Source organism: Physeter macrocephalus, chromosome 12 (assembly GCF_002837175.3).
Source record: "Physeter macrocephalus isolate SW-GA chromosome 12, ASM283717v5, whole genome shotgun sequence".
Classification (NCBI taxonomy): domain Eukaryota; kingdom Metazoa; phylum Chordata; class Mammalia; order Artiodactyla; family Physeteridae; genus Physeter; species Physeter macrocephalus.
In genome coordinates this window covers 66,546,608-66,570,659 of record NC_041225.1, presented here as the reverse complement: position 1 = coordinate 66,570,659, position 24,052 = coordinate 66,546,608, and the positions used below count along the sequence as shown (strand labels likewise).

Genomic DNA, 24,052 nt, shown 5'->3' with positions numbered 1-24,052 from the left:
TCCTGTTGCAGAGCACAGGCTCCGGACACACAGGCTCAGTGGCCATGGCTCACGGGCCCAGCCGCTCCGCGGCATGTGGGATCTTCCCAGACGAGAGCACGAACCCGTGTTCGCTGCATCGGCAGGCGGACTCTCAACCACTGCGCCACCAGGGAAGCCCTGTCATTTGTTTTTTATCCCAAAGTCCAAAAGAGTCATTAAAGTCTCTTCATTAGGGGGTCCTAGTGGATAAAGTTTGTCAAGGTTTTACTGTACCTGGTTGTAATTTAATGTTAGATACAGTTATAAACAGAGAGGAACTTAATAAAAAATAAGGACACATTAAATTTGGCATATTGAAAAGCTACTTTAGAGTTGATAACCAAACTAACTGGTCAAGTAAATATTTGCCCTTCCCTTGTCAAAAAGGCAGAGGGGCAAATTCAAGTTAGATGCTTATCAGCCCTGTCCTATGTGCTCGCTCACCAGCAAAGAGTTGAATATGCATTTTTTTTTTCTTTTTCCATTTTTTAAAATTGAAGTATACTTAATTTACAATGTTGTGTTAGTTTCAGGTATACAGCAAAGTGATTCAGATATATATATAAAATATGTATATAGATACATATATATATTCTTTTTCAGATTATTTTCCATTATAAGTTATTACAAGATATTGAATATAGTTCCCTGTGCTATACAGTAGGTCCTGGTTGTTTATCTGTTTTGTATATAGTAGTGTTAATCCATTTATTTTTGACACTTTTTAATATTGATTCATAAATCCTTCAAAGATGGGTAAAGTTTGTTTAGGCTAAAAAAATGTCAATTTGACATTAACCCAAATGCCTGAACCTTATCCAAAGAATAAACTGTTGAAATTGAGGAGAGTATTAATGATATCTAATAGCTTGCTGAAAAGTACAGAAGTCAAACTCAAGATCAGACAAAGCAGGAATAATGTTTATAAGGACCTCTCTGTGCAGAGAGGAGGTGTGTGTATGTTGGAGGTGCAGGGTGCCTCATGAATGAGGAACAGGTGTACATTTATAGCAGTGGGAATTGAAATGTTCTCTGTAGTGGTCTGGAGTTAATATATTATATGAGCAAGATGTGAGTTTCTAAATTTCTTCTCGTTTCCAGCTTGCTGAAATAGTAAGGCCCTTTAACTGTTATCATGAAGACCTATGACCTGTTCAAGAGTTCTTCCTTGGCACGTGGTTGAGAGTAGAATTACCTTCAGCCGTAACACAAATCTGTAGCTCCTGTGAAAGCTCTCTGTTCACCCACAATGTAAAGTTGTAGCAGACAACTTTACTGGCCTCTCCCTGTTTTCACTAGCCTTTCTTTATCTAGGAGAACCTTATTTAACCATTGCCCATGTTCTGGTGGATGCTTTCTAGCCAACAATTCCAATGTCCTTATATCTTTCCTCACCCATTGACCAATAAGAGTACAGTCTTGCTATTTCAACTCAAAATGTATCCTCTGGAATGGGATTACTAGGAAACTGGACCACCAAAGTGCCTCCATTTTAGGTGAGCTCTTGATAGTCTTGTGATCTCACAGGAATCTTCTGATCTGGCAAGTGCTCGCCACCTTCTAGGAATGTACAAATAATTTAATATAAGCCAAAGGTCTAATATTTTGGACTGGAACCAAAGGATAGTTTATTCCTTAAGCATAAAACAACAGTCCTTACTCAATGGGCCAGGAAGTCTGCCAGCATCAATTAAAAACAAAGATCCCAGGCCAGAGAATAAGATGTTGGGTATTTTCAGATTCCTCTTAATCTTCCTGATTTATTCCATCAGGGATAATTAGGGTGACCAAATCCCTGATTGTGCCTGTTATCCTGTGTAATTTTTAAATGGTGCCCCTTCTCTAAAATGATTCCTTCTCTAAAGTGGTCCAGTTTGGATGATAAATTATATGGCCACCCTTGTCTCACAGGTTACTTCCTTTGGGAAGTCTTTCTTGACCCTCTGGAGTGGATTGGATCCTCCTGTCCTGCTAAATGTAAGGACAGAGACTTACATAAGGACAGAGACTTTGTATGGTTCCAGGTGGTAACTCAATGCTTAACAAACATATAACAGGTGTTCAATAAATATTTGTTGAGCAAATGCATGCATATATCACATGCCATCTGCCAAGGTCAAGCTTGTTCCTCAACAAGTGAGCACATGTGGTCATCTGTGGAAGAAGCTAATGCCATCTGCCGGTGCTCTGAGGAGCGCTGTACCGTCCTTAACCCCTCTGAGAGCCTCCTGTAAAGACTGGCTCTTGGGAAGCCACAAGCAGAGGAATATCCCCCCTTGGAAACCACCAGAGAATCTGAGGTCCATATGGGACCCATGTTTCTCTTAGCGAAGTCCAGAGGCCACAGCACAGAGTCCTGTTGCTTATTCTTAGGAGACTGCCAGGCTTTGAGCTATGCCTGGAGGCTCACTTAGTGATCTCGACTCTGGCTTTAGTAACCTTGGTTCCTTCTACCTCACTAGAGACTCTGCCCTGGCCCCCTGCTTAGGTACTCACTCCCAAGAAAAGAAAAAGTGAGGAAAAGGGAGAGGGACTTGAATGAGGAATGGAGAGAAGCAAAATAGATCCCGCTAATACCTTCCACCATAGATTTTTCTCCTCCTGTGTGACCTCATACCTCTCATCCCACTTTATGGAGTTGTTTTGGGCAGGGTACCATGTTCTCTGGGGAAATTAGTCATTTACTTGTGTAATTTAGGTGCCCTACTCATTATGGGGGACGATCTCTTCAGGTCATGAAACTCCTTTTGGAAGTTTGCCTTTTCCCAGGTGCTTCAAATCCTTTATCCTGGGAGTAAGGATCTGGCAGGGATACCACAGTCCTGTTCCCAATAAGAACCAAACAGTCTTATAACAAAGAAAATTAACTGGACAATAAGAATAAATGCCAAGCTGTGCCGTGCTAATCTGATATCATTCCAACCAAATGATGATAAAATTGACATTTTAGTTAACGTGTGAAATCCTTTCAGTTACAATTGCTATGATTTTTTTGAAGTATTTAAAATATTTAAATATTCATGAACCACCAACACCTGCTTATCCATTTCCTGAGTGGCTGAGGGACCTAGATTAGAAATCATTACATGAGGTAATCTCAATTCTAAAGTTCCTTGACTTTCAGATTCATTTATATCCGTTCTAATTTCCAGAGTGTTGACCACCCTAGGAATACCTGCCCTTGTGGTAATTTTCTTAGGTTAGTCGTAACATACTAATGAGTGTTTTATTTCTATGTAAATCAAAGATTAGTAGACTGCTTCTTTATAGTACCTACCATCCTTATAAAATACGAAATTTCAGTTAGCAATCTGCATTTTCAGGAATAAGGTCTTAGTAATACAGGCAATTCTAACATTGTTGGCTGGAAATGATACAAATACAACTGTTAACCGAGATGTAAATGCAAGCACCATTAATACAATACAGACAAATCTCTAAGATTTAACAGAATCTAAAATCCAAATGACTGGGGACTTTGTCTCTAGGCAAAAAATGAACAGGGAAACATTTTTCAGCTGGATAGGATATTCTCTTCTGTATGAGTACCCAGAGTTCATTGCCACTGCCTTCCTCTGGATCGATCACATTGTTCTAAATGAATGATGCTGTCAAGAGTTTTAAAGAATGACAAGGAGGTCTGCAGTCAGGTCTGGATATAATGAAAATGCCCTAGCAGCTTCCTTGACTTCATCAGGGCAGCAGGATTAAATTTGAGCTTGAATTTTGAAATGATAAAAAGCTGTTTGACTGCATTTTCAATACGTTTATCAGAAGAAAGCTGAAAGTACAAGATAACTTCTGCAAGAAATTTGGAAGTGAAATGGGTATCAGAACCTTCTGAAAGGAATCTGCTGCAGCTGAACATTACTCACGTTTCTACTGCCAAGAACCGGCACTGCACTTTTCTTCCAGAATTATTTTTAACTAGCTTGGAAGTCATCCAGGTTTGAATCTCCCAAAAGCAATTTTGTGAGAAGCAAGTAAATGTGAGAGGGGCTAACTGCGTTCTGGTTCCAAAGACAGGTGCACTTGGATGTCTTTTGCACAGCTGTGAAAATCCACAGGATGGCATCACTTTATCATTCCACAGTGGAACAGCTTAAGTGTGAAATGCAGTTTCTTCCAAAGGTGATGAAAGCCAGCAAGACAGATCAAAGTTAAGCCAAGCAAATACATACACACCCATTTTCCTTTTCTCCTTCCTCAGAAAATATCCTGACAATAAATTGAAAGATTTATGACCAGAAACATGAGGGACAGCTGCATATACCCAACTGAAATTACAGTTACCACTTTAAACCTGTCTAAATGAGGTGCAAGTTCATTTGAAATCTCTTGTGAGATAAACTGGCTACTACCACCTGAGGGTTGTTCAAATTTTATAAAACAAGGTAAAGTAGGAGACTTTATGTCAAACAATGAAAAAACATAGGTAGAAGCTGAAATAGGAAATATTTCGGATGACCATTGTTTCTTAGTTAAAAAAAATCCAATTATGCCTTTTCAGTCTTTTAACATTGGAGTTGTCTTCTGTTATCACATTGAGATTAAAAGCGCCCTAGTCGTTGATAGCATTCCCATTTTACAATAACATTTTATAGATTTCATGTAAAATTTACACATACAGTTAAATATAATCAAATATAAAAGTGTCAAAGTAAATAAAATATTTAATAATGTTTTCAATTTGTCTTTAACCACAGCTTGTATATACTTATTGCCTGTGAAAATTTCTTTTAAAATCAATGTCATCTTGAGCAAAGTTTTCAGAGGAGTCTTTTAATACAACTGGAGAATCTCTAATTCTCTAATTGCTCTCAAGTTGTCATAGCAGTTAGTAAGATCATTTGCCAAGGTAAAACTCTCCCTGCTAACAGAAGTGTTTGCGGACCTTTTGGGTAAAATATGCCAGAGTGTGTCCCATGCATCATGTAATTATTGCTTTAAAGCTCTTCTCAAACTCAGAAAAGGCAATGAATAGATAGCTCAGCAGGTAGATATTCAATACATCAAAAAGTGCCCTGGGATTAGTAGACTGTTCTGTTAAGTTAGTTAGTTAGATAGAGAGGTCACTCATCTTACTTCAATAATGGAAATGCATTTCAAAGGTTCACAAAGAAAGGAAGAAGATAGTAAACATAATGTTCCTGAAGTAGCTACATGTCCAGGCTTCAAGAAAAAAAAAAAATTCATGATAGGTCTGTGGAGAACAGATAGACTTCAGCCTCTGGAAGGTTGACTGGATCCAAGGCAGAGTTTGGGGGATCATTGATCTAGTACTCCACCACTAATTGACTTAACTACTCCATTTGTCTCTCTTCTCTATATGTGATTTTTCTGCTTTTCCTTCTCCTACCAACTGACTCCTTTACCTCTAGTTTGAATTTATAGGAGAGATGCCAGTAGGTTTAGTTTATTACTCTTATTCCCTTGGTATGGGCAGATTGTTTATGTGTGGGTACATTGTGGGCCAAAGGTTAGCCTATATATAAGGGCATTTTCTGGATCAAGTGATCCATGGGCCAGTCAGCTGTGGCCAAGGGGTGGCAGCCAGCAGCCTAAGCATGTAGATGGAAACACTAAGAAGGAAATATTAAAGTGAGGTTGAAGAGGTAACTGGTATTTTGATGCTCGGCTTATCTAACTTTTGTTTCCCTGAATGATTCAAGAAAAATACTATATGTGGGAAGTTGAAAATAATTCAACTCCATAGGTCAGGAGATTTCAGTTTGAATTTATGAATGTCATGATATATTTTGTGGTTAAGTATAAAGGAAGCATGTTACTCTCATATTTATTGAGCACTTACTATGTTACCAGGCACTTTGCTAAATGTTTTCATACATTGTCACATTTAATCCTCACCATAAAGCATTCAAATGCTTTTATAGGTTTAATATTACTATTGACACTATCAGTGTGATTCAGTTTAACCTATATAAGCAATGGAATTGTATTAATTTGTTTAAATAAAATTCACAAAGCAAGGACCAATTGAATAAAGAGATCAAACTTTAGTCCATTAGAGCTATGATTCAAATAAGCTTCATAAAACATTAAGCTTTGTCCAGTTTACTGTTACAATCAATATATTTGTCAAAATATCAATTTAATACCAAGCTAAATAATTATTTTTTCAGTTATGAGTTGCAATAGATTTATACTTGTAATCAGTAATTCTGGGAAGTTGTATGTTTCATATTAATATTTATTAAAATATATATGTAAATATATAATATATATAATTTGTAAAACATTATAAAGCTCCATAACTTTAGGCAAGTCATTTTACCTCTTAGAAACTCAATAACTTTAGCTGTAAAAAAGATTTTAAAAATTATAATTAGAAAGTGCTATACATTGCAGCAATGTATATCATTAATAAGCCACATTCATTTTGATAGGAGGAGAGCCAATGTCTCGTTATTCTTCTTGTTAGTACTTACCTTGTACTCAGTTAAGTTTTGAAGAAATTGTAATTGATCATGAATAATAAGGATAAGGAAGTAAAGTGAAGGAAATGAAATTAAGAGCCTTAAAATACGAAGATAAGACAAAAGCTACAATTTACACATATTAAAAAATCTTAAAAATTTAGAAAGATAAAACCACCTAGGTTATATTATTTGATATGATTTTCTAGCATAGTACTTTGAGACTTTTCTCAAAATGCAATTGTTTATCGATTCAATTTTTAATTATTTAGCTTCAAAATTAATGCCTTAAAATCTTTCTTTTAAATACTTTTGCAAGTATTCTGTAGCATACTGATCTAACAATCTGATCCATGTTAATTTTTCTTCTTTTTTTTAGGGTAACACAAACTTTCTACTCCGTTAGAAATAAAAATTGTAAAGGAAACTTGCCTAAAGTTGAACAATATATATTTGAAAAAAATCTGACCTGACCCAGTTGTGAACCATGAAGAGGATAGTTTGAAAACAATTCAAAGGGACTGTATTTGGATTAGTAGAAATGTTTTATAATCCATTTTATGCTCATGTTAGTACAAGAGAGTGCATGCCATTCTTTAGTTAGAAGATAATAGAGCTAATATTGGTCACTAACTCTCTTCTAGAATTGGATCCGATTTACACATTTCTATAACCAGAAAGTTTCCCATTTATATATCACTGTAACACAGCCAATTTTGTGAACATTGAAATCCATTTGAACCACCAGCATTTATACAAGCTCCATATATAAAACTCAAAGTTTGCTTCCATATATACCTTACAGTCTATTTATAGTTTTGCAATATGTTTTTATTTTTATTTTATTTTATTTTACAGTAAAGCTTAAAATCCTAGGCTCTGGGTTTGAATCCTAACTTTACCACCTAGTGGGTATATGACCTTAGGCAAGTTTCTTATTCATTGTTTCTGTCTTCTTACCTGTAAAATGGTTTCATATAGTTTATCTCACAGGTCTGTCCACAGGATTAAAGAAGGTACTCTATAATCTACGTTAAATTCTTAACATGAAGTTTGACACATAGTAAGCTTCAACTGTAGTTAGCCATCCTGATTGTTGCATAGCTCTGAGCTGAATTAAATTGCCATTTAACTTACTCTGAATTTTCTTTTAGAGTGGCTCCATACCCTAATGAACTTCATGTCACTCTGTGGGTTTCCCTACTTAGACAAGGGCCTATTTGAGCAACCACTGATCACCAAAACAGATGTGATATGAAACTTCCCCAAATAGATTATAACGTATAAACAAGACGTGCAGAAGATGATATTGAGACATCTTTCTCTGAAAGATGAACCTGAAATAAAACCTGAAATAGAACTTTTAAGACAAGTTTTCTAACTTTTTTTTTTTTGCGGTACGCGGGCCTCTCACTGTTGTGGCCTCTCCTGTTGCGGAGCACAGGCTCCGGACGCGCAGGCTCAGCGGCCATGGTTCATGGGCCCAGCCGCTCGGCGGCATGTGGAATCTTCCCGGACCGGGGCATGAACCCGTGTCCCCTGCATCGGCAGGCGGATTCTCAACCACTGCGCCACCAGGGAAGCCCTCTTCCTTTCTTTTAATTATCATCCTGGTAGAACTACAGAGTGCAGAAATCAGTTTACATTTATGCATGACCGCAGCCATCAGAAAACAAGTACCTGGTTTTATTAAACATATTCCAACTTCTTGACAAGTGAATTTTAGTCTTGCTTCCCTCCCCCTGACCTCCCCCCTGCCCCCCTTACTATTAGAAATGGTATTTGCTTTTTCTCAGTTGACTTCCCTGAGGTATAGATATTCTTAGAACTGTTTGACCTTGGGAAGATTAACTTCTATTATGACTTTGCTTTGAAGTAAAATCTACCTTATTTACAGTTAAATGAAATGAGCAAACTTAACAGTAATAGAATGCTTTACCAAAACATTTGAGACTGTCACAAGCTGGGTTTTTTGGATAGGTTTTATTTTTTTTTCCTCCCACTGGAGATTTAGCTGTTACCTCTTGTTCATACCTTGTTCTTAATGAGGGGAAAAAAGGAATAAATCAAAAGGGGCATTTGATAGGGCTTTTCAGTCAGAGTTAATAACCAATTCTGAAAAGATATTTGTTTGGGATTGTTTTTAACATTAGGGAAATACTTATATCACTGTCAATGACTAAATATTATTTTATATTATATGCTGTATGTTGCCGTAAAAGTCTATCTGATTAAAAAAGCTAAATATATTGGCCATAGTTATTTATTTTAGTGAACTCACCTGAGAAGATAACTAAAAACAAATAACCATACAATGTAAATAAAGCAATGTATGATTTCTTGGCTGAGATGTTTAACAAAATCAAGAAAATATAATGAAATATCATTGTTTTAAATTCTTCAATCTGAGCTATGGAGGTCAAAGCATTATAAATTCAAGAAAAGCTATATTTACATGCATAGAGAAAAATTTCCCTATTCTTCTCTGAGTTATATTAAGGAGATGAGCTATGTAGTTTTGTGAAGCTTGTAAAGGAGAACTGAGCTATTTATGTCATTGTTTCAGATATGCCTTATCTTCTGTGTTTTACTCATGCTGAATACAATTGACTATTTCTCTACTACAGTATCCTTTAAGACAAGATTGTTATCCTTTTATAACATTTTTTTTCATAGTATGGTTCATGAAAATGGACTGTAGGAAGCTCATGTATGAAAGGGAGTTCCATATGCAGATATGTTGAGAAAACTCTGGTTTAAACAAAGTTATACTCACTTCTTAGAGTTTTGTACATAATAGTGGGCATGGTGAATTTCTAAGATATGTAACATTTCCAGCAGTTGCTTGACCATATAATGCTTTTTCCTCAAAATACCTTTAAGTCTTATTTCCCATGAAACAATCTTTTCAGAAACCAAGTTAAAGAAGTCTGACATTATAACTATCATTTTCAGTCATCGGTGTATAGTTAAAGAAATTATTAACAAGTGCTTATTTTGTATTGAATATTTATCAAATATATGAAAAAGCAACTATGATCAAGCATTGGGATCCTATGAGAGACTCAATATGAATGATTCTTACCGTCGCTATTACTAATTCTAATTGGGAAAACATATAAGTACGTTGCCAGGTATAACTAGAAACGTGGCAGCAGAGAGAAAAGAGTAGAGAAAATATGTTTCTTTCCTTTAAGGGGTTTTTGACCTATTAGAGGCATCTAAACATTGAACAGACACAGATGCTATCGTGTGATACAACATTAAATGGATAGATAGATGAGTCCCAAGACCCTTTCAGTCCCTTGCGATTCGATGATTTGTGTGCATGAAACTGGCGTAGAATAATAGATGACTGTAGGAAATCAAGTGCTAAAAGAGATAGCAAGGTATAGTAAAAATAAAATACAACTGGCAGAAATACAGACTCCAAAATTGTTTGTATAAAGCCAGGCAAAAGATTCAGCCTTCCTGTGCCTCAACATCCTAATCTGTAAAATGGTCCTGAGATTTGCTATTACTCTGTGAAATCAAATGAAGTAAATTATGAAAACTGGGTCAATATAGTATGTGATACATTGTAAGCATTTCATGACTCTCACATCTCGGAGACCTATGACAAGGATTTTAGGAATTTCATACTGAACTATTCTGAATGATTGTAGATGTTATATTTAAAAGAAATTGTGGGGTAGAATAGTCTAAAATATATTAATTTTTGTTTGTATATTCCTGAAGCAATTCTGGAAGAATCAAAATAATAATAATAGTAGTAGTAGTAATAATAGTAGTAGTAATAATAATATAGCACCACCAAAGTTACCTTTGAAGGAGGTGATGTTTGAGAAGGAAAATGGACAAATAAAAGACAGATAGGAGAAATAATTTTCTCTGTATATTTTAATGCTTTTTGGGGGATAGTGGTGAGGATGATGTTACCTATTCAAAAAAAATAGACTAGGTATGATGAATAACTTTGCTAACTTCTGAGAACAGTGTCTAGGGAGGACTAGAGTTTACTTCTGTCTATAATATACTGGGAGGACCAACTTTTGGATGATTTAAGAGATTTTTTTTTTTATTGTGAGTTCTTTCTCCCTCCTCTTTGGAAATCTCTTGATCTAGATATCAAAATAAAATAAAAACTTATCCTCACATTTTTCTCTCAAGTGACTGAATAATCAATAAATGTGGTCAATATTTATTTCTTACCTCCAAGGTATGCCCTAACAAAATGACATACAATAGGAAGGACACCTAGAGGACACCTAGAGAAGTTGTCATCTTTGTCTTACTTTTTATTGCCTCTCAACTTTTCTTCTTTGTTTCGAGCTCACCATTTATAGAGTATCTTGTTCAGAAAAATTTCTATTGGCCTGGCAGAGGATACAGTGAAGTCGATACTGATTTCATATAAATTAAGTGAAAGAGTTGTGTTCCATCACTTTGACAACTAAATTACATGAAACTCAGCTGGAGATCAGGTGCTGGTTACTTTTCCAAATGGACCTGGTGGTGAAATAATCTCATTTGACCCTGTTAACATTTGGGATGATTTCAGATTTAGACATCCCTTTGGACTCACTTGTAACTTCATTGACCAAAATGTTTAAGCATAAAGTTTCATACAACAACCTTGCAAACAGGCCCTTATTGAAGGACAAGCATATATTTAGAGCAAACAAAGGAAACAAAAATTTAAAACCATGATTATTTATTACTGTTTCTACTTAGTCTTTGATCATGCAAGCATGTCTACTGTGTGCATAATTTGTGTGCTCAGTAAGACAGCAGGTTGAGTGAAAAGAGTACAGTATATGGAGTTTAAAGGATGTTGGTTGTATTTTATGTATGTGGTAAGAATTATTGGAAATTATCACGCTAGAGATGCTATATCAGTTTCCTATTATTGCTGTAAAAATCACCACAAATGGCTTAAAACAACACAAATTTATTATCCCTTCTGTAGATCAGAAGTCTGTTTTCAGTGCCTTGAGGCAGAGTCTATGCTTAGGTCAAAATCAAGGTGTTGGCAGAGGTGCAGTCCTTCTTGGAGGCTCTGAGGAAAAATCTGCTTCCAAGCCCATTCAGGTTTTTGGCTGAATTCAGTTCCTTGTGGTTGTAAGATTGAGGTCCAGTTTCCTTGCTGGCTGTCAGTGGGGGCCTGGAGTTTGCCTAGAGGCTACCCTCTTTCCTTCTCATGCTTTCCACGTGCCCCTCCCCCTGCCCCCTCAAAATGTCAAGTCCCTTTCATGCTTCAGATCTCTCTCTGATTTTTCCTTCTGTCTCACCTCTTCTGCTTCTAGACAAAGTTCTTTTAAGGACTCATGCAATTAGATTGGTTCAACTCAGGTAATACAGGATAATATCTCTTTTTTAAAGGTCTATAACCTTAATTATAAAATCCCCTTTGTCATATAAATAACATATTCACAGGATCCAGAGATTAGGTTGTGGACATCTTTGGTGGAGGTGATGGTGAGAATTGCTGGCTACCTCAGGTAGTAAATCTCAAAAGATACAAATTGCGAGTATGGAGAGTTAACTTAGTGCTCTTGTTCCAATTTAATTTTTATCATCCCATACTCCAGGTTTTAATATAAGAAAGTTTATTGAGGATAAGATTCTGCTCTCATTTTGTGCTGTCTGCATGGTACGTATACAGACTTCATCAGTACTGTTAGTGAATGATCATGCCCCCAGAGAAATCTACAGGAAACTTGGGAATCTAAGTATTGATAATACAAATTGTCAGTTAAATAATACAGGGGATTAATGTTTTTAAGATATATAGAGAGAAGACTTTTTGTGCCGGAACTAAGGAGAAGATTTCATGGAAAATGTAGTATGTTAGATGCCCTCAAAGCATGTTTAGGATTTGAAAAGCTGGTAAAAAAAAGAAAAAGAAAAATAAGCAGTCTTCCCATAAATAATGAATAGCAAAACAAGGAGGGGCTTCCCTGGTGACGCAGTGGTTAAGAATCTGCCTGCCAATGCAGGGGACATGGGTTCAAGCCCTGGTCCGGGAAGATCCCACATGCTGCGGAGCCCGTGCGTCACAACTACTGAGCCTGTGCTCTAGAGCCCGCAAGTCACAACTACTGAGCCCGCATGCCACAGCTACTGAAGCCTGTGTGCCTAGAGCCCATGCTCCACAACAAGAGAAGCCACCACAATGAGAAGCCCGTGCACCACAACTAGAGAAAGCCTGTGCTCAGCAATGAAGACCCAACGCAGCCAAAAATAAAAATAAAATAAATGTATTTTTAAAAATGAATAAATAAAAATTTAAAAAACAAAGAATCAGAAGAGAGAAAACCCTATTTAGGGGCAGTTCTACCTGGAGGAAAACATTCTACTGGATACTCTCTAGGAAGTCAGGGAACCTAGCTGGTGATATCCTGTTCCAGAGCTTTTCACATTTTTGGACTAAAAAAATCCTTTGCAGTCTTAAAATTTATTGAGGATCCCAAAATGCTTTTGTTTTTGTCGGTTATATCTATCAATGTTTACTATATTAGGAATAAACACTGAGAAAACATTTAAATGTATTTGTTAACTTATTTAAAACAACAATAACCACCATTGCTTGTTAAAATAAAGTGCTTTTATGAAAAATAACTGTTTCCCAAAACTAAAATAATTTAGCAAGAAGAATAGCATTGTTTTACATTATTAAAAATCTCACATCTACTTCTGCAGTCAATCTGTTGTAGTATCACATGTTATGTAGCCTCTAGAGAACTCCATTGCACATTTGTGAGAAAATGAAAATGGTTTTGACCCCCTGAAGGAGTTTCAGGGACTGCCAAGTGTTCTTGGATAACACTTTGAGATCTGCTTCCCTAGACTGTCAACAAATATCTACAGAGCACTTACGAGGTGCTAAGCCCTGTTCTAAGGTGGAAAATGCAGGGTAAACAAGACAGTAAAGGTCTCTGCCCTCACAGTGCTTACTTTCTCATGAGAGAAGGCTGACCTTAAAATGTTAAGAAATAAGATGATTTTAGATAGTGGTACATTCTATAAAGAAGATAAAAACAGGTGTTGTGATGAACTGTGGTGGAGATGAGTCTGAGTTGTAGGAGATGTAGATACAGGGTGGTCAGGCAAGTCTGCTCAAAGCTGTGACTTCAGTCAAGAGCTCCAGGAAGGGCAGCTCTGTGAAGAGCTTGGGAGAACATCATACTCTGAGGGAACAACTGGTGCAAAGGCTCTGATGTAAATTGAAGAGTTAAAGGAACAAAAAGACTAACCTGGAGGCAGAGAAAATACTAAGAGAAAGAATTAGTGATGTGGGCAAGACCCATTTCAATTGACCATAGTCAACTGGTAGACCATAGTCAGGATTTCAGATTGAATTCTAAATATTATCTGAGGATTTTAAGAAAAGAATGATATACTCTAATTCACGTTTTCAGAACATCACTCTAGCAGCTATGTGTAGAATGGTCTATAAAAGAGCAAGAAAGGATGAAGGGAGACCATTCAGGGGACTGTTGCATTAAGCCAGATAAGAGATGATGCTGGTTCTTCCTGGGGACAGCAGAAGAAATGATGAACAGTTATCAGATTCAGGATGGAGGTAAAACTGACAGGACGTTTAGTCTGATTAAAATTCATTTTTCTATTGAACCATTTCTCTAACTTGTAAAATTCACTTTGAAATATGTTCTAATCTCTCAAGATCTTGGCACTCTTTCCAGCTTATGGTCACCCACAGCTTTAATGAGCATCTTCTCTCTTAGATATCATGATAGCATTTTTATCGTATCATATCATAACTTACCTCATTGTCCTGTAATAGTGAGTCTTTTCTAGAGCCGCTTTTCTTGTATATTCAAAATGAAGATTAATGAACATTACTAGTAGAGGCTAAAAATATGACCCCCAGACTTTTCTGTGCAAAATATTCCATTCAAGGTATATTTACCATTGCTCTTTCTACCTTCCCATCTCCTCCACACAAAATGCATCTTTGTCTCCTAGTTGGTAAGAGGTTACAGGCTATTAGCAATGTCATATTGCTGATAAAGTAGGACATATTTGTCTGTGAGCCAGGTTTGTTCATTAGGGTACTTGGTTTTAATAATAAGCTCTCAATGAGACAAAAGCAAAGATCTGGAAACAAAAGGTGAAATAAAGAATGGTACTGTTTTCTGATTAAAGAACTCATACATTAGGCTTTCCTGAAGAGGTTGAGTAAGCAGCTGCTCTAATGGTGTGATTTCATAGGCCAGGAAGATATGCCCTTGGTCTTCAAAATGCCTCCTCTCTAACTGTTGCTAACACATGAAACTTCATAATTACAGTTTCTTCAACTTTAATCAAATAAAAACTTTGCAGCCTATTAAAATCAATGTACTCCCAAGAGAGACCCACTGATCCTCACCCAAAATTCATGCCTTTAATTTGAATAGGTGCGTTGGTTCCTTTATTGAGAGCTGCTTTGACAGATACAGGATAAAAGAAGTAATAGTTCCTGGGAACCAAGAGGAAAATGAACAGACATGGGAAGAGGGGCATGGACAGTTTTCTCTGTCTGCTTTACTCCTCTGCATTGGCTTTCCTTGTCCTCTGTATACCTCTGTCTACCAAATTACAATTTACCTGAGTATAGAGGCATGTTTAAAGAGTTCTATAGACTTAGGTTTCCATTTCTAACTCTCCATCAGAATCTAGCTTATTTATGGGACTCCTTTTCCCTTATCTGTAAGAAAGGAGATTTATGGTATTGTTGGCCACATGGGTGAAATAAGGAGTTGAGTATATTTTAATTCTCATTATGTTCTCATCTGTATAGAACATTTTATGGTCTTCAAGGCTGTGCCTTACATACCGTCTTTTAAAATCTCCAGAGTCTCTCTGGTCAGGCTTATCTCCCCCCAACCTTTCTGAATATTAGTACAACTGAGGCTCAGGAAATCAGTGCACAAAGTTATATGGCGAAAAATCATGTCTTGAACTGACTATCTTCAGCTCTTCCCACTATATCCTTTTGACTTTTAATACTATGTCTAAGATAAAATATTTTTTGGTTTCATAACTGCTAATATATTTTATAACTTCAAATTCTGTTTGTCTTTTTGTACAATTGCTTTAATTATATTCTAACATAATTATGTAATTAAATTGTTACTTAGCGGGAGGAGTTAAATCTGTTGGCCTCTGTCCCCCAAAGAAAGGCAAGGCAGACTTGGTCAAATCTTGTCAACTGGACCTTTGAGTAAATAGATTAATATTTCCTAGAAGGAAGAGATCTATCTCTACCTTTCACAGGATGTCCTTGGTTAAAGATTTCCTATAGTGAGTAGAACCCAGCATCTTTGAGGTAGGACTACCTGGGGCATGTCACATACACTATACCACTAGATGGGGTATAAATTGCTTCATCTGAACTTCTCCATAGCTTATATCCTTGAAATTACTCGGCAAGGTTGATACTGGGTAAGGTCTTTAGTTCACGTGAGTCTGATTTAATAATCCAGTCCTGCCATTTGGCTATGGATAATACAATCATTTATTCTGAAGGAATTTCAAGTAGAAATATCAGAGATGAGAAACCATTTTGTTTTCTTTGCCCTTACCCAAACTGAAATGTTTACCAGTGTGTTGGCAAATAGTCTCCCTATTGAATTGGTAAAATCAAAGCCACTCTTTTAAGCAGTGAAAATGCCTGATTTAATTTCCATAGTTATAAATCAAAATTAAGCCTAGGAAACTGGACCCATAAATAGCTGTAGAGAATCCAGCTGCTATTATTCTAAAGGCATTCTCAGATCAATTTACATGGAGATGATGTGGCTGAGATAAGGGAATTGTCTTTCTACTCAGTTAGAAGTTACCAGGATTTAAAGCACACGATAGGGAGAAAAAAAACAGCAGTTATTTATTTTAAAAGCCAAGGAAAGATTGTATTGCTAAAATGAGGAATAAAGTGTTTTCTTTTGTATTGACCATGTTTGTTCCATAGAACATTTTTTTCTGGATTAAATATAAAGATTGGACATAATTATTCACCTCAAAGTCAATGAGATAAAACAGATAATGTAACCCCCACCTACTCCTAATCAAAATAATTAGTTTGGTTTTTGGTACAATTTTTTTTTTCTCTACCTTGAATTTAAACAAATGAAATGATGCTTCTTAGATTTTGACTTTGTAAAGAAGAACAAACAAATCAGTCATCTTGAGTGTGTAATTTTAAATAAATAACCCTCAGGCTTAGAAACAATTACTGCAATAAACATATAAAGAAGGTTATGAAAGAGACAGTGTTGGAATTCCTCTTTTTTTCCCCTCATTTTTTTTTGTGATCTTTTCTTTCTTAGAGTAACATATTAATTTACAAAGTTTTATCTTATTCAGGTAATAGTTCATATATTTGTAGTCAGTATCCAGTATTTAAAAATACATTAATCTTTACCCATTAAATCATACACTCGTCAGTCCTCAAAAACAATAAATTAAATGCTGTGAAATATACCTTTAGGTTACAGACATATCTATGATTTTGAAAATATGCCAACTCTCTCAAGTTGGGTTAGTAATACAAAAATTGGATCCTAGTTACCATCTCTCTGTTTTTCTTTGATAATTTCCTTAGTCATTAGTGGTAGTAAAAATGCTGTTTTAATGTGGAAATATCAAAGCTCATTTATACAAAGTTTTCAATAAACTGTTATGATATTTTTGCATTTGTGGTTACACTTTTTGTTCTGTGCCAGTTCATTTGGACTTTGCACACAAGTGTAGGCAGAAAAAAGTTCCTAGACAGAATAAACCAAAGGAGTATGGCTACATTCTGAAGGACAACTTGGAGAAGCCAGGAGGCAGCTGGGAGAAGCTGTTTATTAACATTTGACTCAGGGACTTCCCTGGCAGTCCAGCGGTTGATACTTTGCCTTCCAACGCAGGGGGTGTGTGTTCGATCCCTGGTCGGGGAGCTAAGATCCCACATGCCTCATGGGCAAAAAACCAAAACATAAATTAGAAGCAATATTGGAACAAATTCAATAAAAACTTTAAAAAAAATTTTTTTTAACCCACAAAAAACAAAAAAAACCTGTGACTCTCACTGCCCAGTGGAGATGTTCTTTGCCATGCCAGCCTCCAATACCGGACCTCAGCCTACCTCTTATACTCTTTCTATTGGCATTTTGTATTTAGCATTTGGACATTTAGTCAGAATCTTCTTTCCCATGTTTCCTCTATCAAAATCTTCTCCAGGGTCGATATCTTTTCTTTATACGTTTTTGCACTCTCTCCTTTGAAATTTTACCTTTTAAATCTGCATTCTACTGTGATATGAAAAACCTTGCCCCATCAGAAACTATTCAAGTGTCAGCATTCAGTGGAGGCAGCAGGGCCAGTTTAGGGAAATGGAAACTGGTAAGCAGTAAGTCCCAGACTTTGCATGGAGTAGATGTTTTTCTATTCCACCCATGAATAATGGTGGCCCTGCTGCTAATTTGGCACTTCCATTTTACAAGAATTCACGAATAGTTTTGTATCTTTTTTCAGATTGAACTTTTTAAATTAAATATGAAACTTATAGATTGTCACAGATTAGGATTCAGGGCCAATATTCACAAAGTGAATATTGACTGGCAGCTGAAGAAACAGTGATTGATAGTGGAACTTTCATGTTGTGCTAATATGAAAATGCTGACAAGGATAGATTAGAAGGGATGTGAGTAATTGGTTAAATGCAGCACTGATAGAGTGACTCATACCACCTAAAAGGGGGGAAAAAAAGAAAAGGAGGGATGGGGAAAAAGGGGGGAGCGGAAAGAAAAAAAAGGAAAGAAAAGAAAAAGCACCTCTCCTCAATTTTTAATCTCACATCATCATTGCTGGCACATCTAATGAGATTGATTGCAGAGATAACTTTTTGTTGATGGGTCATAAAATAAACAGGGACAAAATAGTGGTGGATGAGTGATTTTAGATTCTCTGTGTTATATTCAAGTGTGGCCCTTCACACTCTGATTAGAATTTTAAATATATCTGGGAATTAAGAAGAAAAAGAAGTTATGAAAAAAAGATCTCCACAGAGTAGCTTCTTAGGCATGCTGGAATGCTTTGACCTTGAAAAGATAAATCCAGAACAAGCTAAAAACAGCATATAACATTACTGCTATCATACAGTGCATAGCATGTTGTTGTGTATCACAAAGTACAAAGAAGCAACCAGAGAATGAAAAAGGAATTATGTTTAAAACAGGATGTTTTAACGATACAATCTTTAATACTATTCAGAGGCATTTTAATTCTATTTATGAAATACAGCTTGCTTTTCTTATGGAGGATCAGTTAGAGTATATGTTCCAAAATAATTTTCATATGTATATATATATTAGTTAACTCAATTCACTTGGAAAATAAAAAAGGAAAGGGGGGATTAGTAAAGATTAGATAGAACCTTTTCTTTTTTATGGTCTCAAGTCAATCCATTTGATATTTTTTTCTTTTTTTTCATACCCAGATATATCTCCCAAAGCCAGACTGAATCAGCACAGGATACAAGTTAAATGCTTTTCAGATGAGTATAGGTAACTTACATCTAGATAGCTTCAAATTTATGTAGAAGTAAAACTAAGTTTATTTTGGAAGACTTTGCAAATGAATATTCTATCTTATTCGTGGGGAACAGGAGCTGTGGGCTACTATTATAGTTCACAGGGAGAAAGCAAAGGGAGGGTTTTTTTTTTTTTTAAACATTTTTATTGGAGTATAATTGCTTTACAATGGTGTGTTAGTTTCTGCTTTATAACAAACTGAATCAGCTATACATATACATGTATCCCCATATCTCCTCCCTCTTACGTCTCCCTCCCACCCTCCCTATCCCACCCGTCTAGGTGGTCACAAAACACCTAGCTGATCTCCCTGTGCTATGTGGCTGCTTCCCACTAGCTATCTATTTTACATTTGGTAGTATATATAATTTTTTAGATTCCATATATATGTGTTAGCATACAGTATTTGTTTTTCTCTTTCTGACTTACTTCACTCTGTATGACAGACTCTAGGTCCATCCACCTCACTACAAATAACTCAATTTTGTTTCTTTTTATGGCTGAGTAATATTCCATTGTATATATGTGCCACATCTTCTTTATCTAGGGTTTTATATGGGACTAACCCTGAGTCTGCTTGAGGGGTTTTATGGCCACCAGAAGACTGACCAAGACCAAGGAGGGCTATTAATCTGCGATGGGGGCAAGAATCCTAAAGGAAACTGGGTAGTTATTCAATGTTCCTTCTTGTCTTCTTTTGTCCAATCTGACAATTCTGTAAAGTGCAGTATTCTGCAGTGCAGAAACAGCAACCCTGATTGTAAAAATAAAAAGCATCACAAATCTTTACAATGGCATTTAAGAACAAAACTGGTATGTATACTCTTTCCACTTAAGAAAATAAGACACTTTTCTCTCTCCTAATGAAATAAAATGAACATTTAAAGAGATTGAATTTTCTTTCAACTTTGATGTTAAAAAAACCAGTCATTTATTTGAATTGCTATAAAAATATGAGATAACAAGGCAATCTGAGCTTGTTAGCTAGCGCAAAGTTAAGCCGATAAAAAACTATTCTGAAACAGGAATTTCCATTTACATGTAATACAAGTTATTCAAGCCCAGTTCACCTTCCTGAGATTTTCTTTCCCCATGTTAGAGCTTTTATTCATTTTTTTGTGTGTATTTTCAAGCTAAGAAGTTTCACTTCTAAAATCACTTAGTGTATAAAACCAACTATACATAACTCTCCTCACATCTTTAAAGCCTCTATATATTTGCCTACAGACATTTGTGTGACCATTAGACATTCCTGTCATGCCTCCACCTAAAATGTAATCATTTATTTTTGAAGTTATTAAAAGAAAATGCCTTTAGAAAAATGTCACCCCAGGACAGTGAGGTGACTGAAACAGCATCCCAAATTTAACATCCAGTTTAATACATCGTTTAATCTGTTGTACCTGATGAGGGGCAGATATTTCACTTAGATAATACAGGGAACACAATAGTTAAGCAGTTCTCATGGTTAGAGGGAAAGAATGAGGAGGAGAGTGGTTAATTTATTATTTGTGTGTGTTTGTGGAAGAGAGAATCAGGAAAAGTGCTTAGCATATTTTATCTCCTTTGGTTTGAGCCACGTAGATCACAGAAATTAGCATTTTCAAGCCCAGAACTTGATCAGATCTGTGTTCTAAGATGACACTTAGGATAAGAGTGCTTCAGCACAGGTGTGTAATGTATTTCTGCACAAATATATGTTTTCAAGGCCACTTAAGAGAGACTGTTACATTGTGATAGGAAATAGGAAATATATAGTTGGTCTTCCTCCCTGGTTCGTGGCCGACAGTTCCTAAAATCCTATGGAGATAGGGTTGAGAGGTGTGTCTTTCGTTATTCATAATAACCCCCTTCCAACCATACCTGAGATTAAGCTAATGGTGTGATACAGGACAATGGGGGCTGGTTACCAGAGGAACCAACCAGTGATTAGAGGCCTGGAACTTTTAGCACTAGCCCCTGACCCTCTGGGGAGGGGAAAGGGCCTAGAGACTGAATTCAATCACCAATGGCCAATAACTTAATCTCTCATACCTACATAGTAAAGCCTCCATAAAAACTCTAACCAAAGGGGTTCAGAGAGCTTCTGAGTTAGTGAACATATCAGGTGCAAATCTGCAGAAGGGATGGACACTCCATGCCCCTCCCACATACCTTGCCCTATACATCTCTTCCATTTGGCTCTTTCTGAATTATAATCTTAAAAAAAATTTTTTTATTGAACTATAGTTGATGTACAATATTACATAAGTTACAGGTGTACAGTATAGTGATTCATAATTTTTAAAGGTTATATTCCACTTTATTATAAAATATTGGCTATATTCCCTGTGTTGTACAATATATCCTTGTAGCTTATTTCGTACAGAATAATTTGTACCTCTTAATCCCCCACCCCTATATTGCCCCTCTCCCCATTGGTAACCATTAATTTGTTCTGTGAGTCTGTTTCTTTTTTGCTATATTCACTAGTTTGTTGTAGTTTTTAGATTCCACATATAAGTGATATCATGCAGTATTTGTCATTCTCTGTCTGACTTATTTCATTTAGCATAATACCTTCCAAGTTCATCCATGTTGTTGCAAATGGCAAAATTTTATTCTTTTTTATGGCTGAGTAGTATTCCATTGTATATAGATACTGCATCTTCTTTATCCATTCATCTGTTGATGGACACTTAGGTTGCTTCTATATCTTGGCAATTGTAAATAATGCTGCTATGAGCATTGGGGTGCATGTATCTTTTCGAATTAGTGCCATATAACCCAGCAATTCCACTCCTGGGTATATATCCAAAAGAAACAAAAACACTAATTCAAAAAGGTACATGAATTATATTTATTATGATAAATGGGTAATAGTAAAGAGCTTTCCTGACTTCTGTGAGCTGTTCTAGCAAATTATCAAACTTGAGGAAGGGGACATGGCACACAAAAGTACAGGCGACAGAAGTACAGGTGACAACTTGGGACTTGAAATTGGCACCCGAAGTGGGGAACAGTCTTGTGGGACTTAACCTCTGGGGTCAGCTCTAACTCCTGGTTGTTAGTCTCAGAATTGAATTGTAGGACACCCAGTTGTTGTCTGGAGAGTTGTGGAATTGGTTGGTGTGGGAAAAAGCCCCACTCATTTTCTGTTAGAAGTGTGGAGAGTAAAGGAAACAGTTTTTTTGGGGGGGAGGGGTGCACATTATAATTCACTTCTATCACACTCACTCTCACACCCATGAATTTAGTTGCAAATGACATCTCTGAGTAAAGATTCAGAGAAACCCAGAGACTTGCAGATTCTTCCCTGTTCCCTCCAAGTCTCACATCCAAGGCTCTGATGGTTTCATGGTATGATGCATTAGAGAATTCATCCATTTTGCTGCCTCTAGATGGTTTTTATTCTATACATAAAGAGTACCATCAGAATTTCATAGGTCTATGTGCTGAATCATTCATAGAAGAGGCTGTTGAACGCATATTTATGAATGCCTGGAATATTCTGTTTTATAGCACCATGTTTTTTGTTGTGTTTTGCATTTCAGGTTACGTACCATTACTGATTAGCCTAGCAGCAAATTGTAGCAGTTGGAAAGTTGAGTTTGACTTAAAATTTTATGTAAAAATGAAATGTTAGTATCACATCGTTCTGTTTGCAGTTGTTATTTGAAATACGAGCAGGTGAGAAACCACAAATGGGTTTATAAAATGATTAGTTTTATTTCTTCATTTCAAAATAACTTTTTTTGTTGTTTTTTGTAGACAAAACAATGGATGAAAATCTTGAGTCTAATTCCATATCTACATTGGACTCTCTTCTAGGTACTTTTGGATAATGTGGAGATGGGAAGAACTTCTTTTGCTACCTAAGAGCTTATTATTTATTAGAGAAGGGTTCATATGGTAAAAATTACCACAACAACAGAGCAAAACCAAGCAGCCATAGTAAACTTAGGGGCAAGATATAAACCAAGGACTTCTGGCTAGGAAGCCTGGATGGCTTCTTAGAGGATGTGATTTTGAGCTGGGCTTTGCTATACAGAGAATTTTTTTAAATGGAGCCCATTTTGTACTGACTGAAATCTGTGAGCCTGGTAGAACTGTAGAACTGGTTTTGTTGACAAGTCTATTATTTATTATTACTATTATTATTATTTTTTTGGTCAGGCTTTTAACATTTCTGAACAAAGGGATAACATGAGGGCTTCAGAGAGTGTATACTTTTTACTGGTTTATCTACAGTGATATTTTGTTTCATTTTGCTTTTAATGCAATAAGTTTGTTTATATTAAATTTAGTTGAATGTAGATTTAAAATGGTTTGATGTGGATCTCAATTTCAGTGTCTTAAAATAGAATAAACTGATTACCCTGATTCATGTTCACATAACTTAGATACAATTGCAGAAAACCCAACTATTAATAGTCAAGGGGTATTTCTATTTATTTTTAAGTCTCCATATTGGAAAAGAATCCAATTGCAATGTGGAGGAAGCAGGTGTAGCTTAGTGTGGTACAAAATACCTGAAATACAACATGCCTCTACAGAGGAAAACATTGCGATTATTAGCAGCAAGCCCATGATGTTGCCCTGTGGCCTTTGAGCTTTGGGACTAATTGTATAATCAATATTCTTCTACTGGATTTCATACTAATTTTATTCTTGAGAGTGTTTGGGACTGGGAGGGCCTTGCCGTCCTGCATACAGGTTGGCATTAAATAATTTAAAAACAAAAGCCCATTGTGTGATGCTGGAAAGAAAAGAAATTCCTGACAAGATAAGGGATGCTGTCTCTGCTCTCATCTTTGTTTGAATCTAAGAAATCTCTACTGATTGCAGTGAAGACCTGGCTACACCTGGGCCCTAGGGATAAAGGGACAGGAAAAGCATTTCTCCTTCCCACCCAGCCCCACACCCTTTATGTGTTTTAGAGATAGGAAATCTCTTTATCATGACCATTGAGGGAAGTATTTAAAGAGGACAAAAATGGATTGTGTTTGCCATAAATAAATATAGAGGGATCTG

General features: G+C 36.2%; 1 protein-coding gene across 18 annotated transcripts in view; it reads left to right on the top strand.

Annotated features, from left to right (window-relative positions):
* Positions 1-24,052, top strand: part of NRXN1 (neurexin 1) — a 1,147,673-nt gene that overhangs the window by 353,510 nt on the left and 770,111 nt on the right. Inside the window, exon 6 of one of the 18 annotated variants that reach the window (XM_024118757.1) lies at positions 21,955-21,991. The exons of the other annotated variants lie outside the window; for them this stretch is intronic. Within the exon in view, the coding sequence (XP_023974525.1) occupies positions 21,955-21,991 (37 nt within the window). The remainder of the gene's footprint in view (positions 1-21,954; positions 21,992-24,052) is intronic. 18 annotated transcript variants of the gene reach the window in all.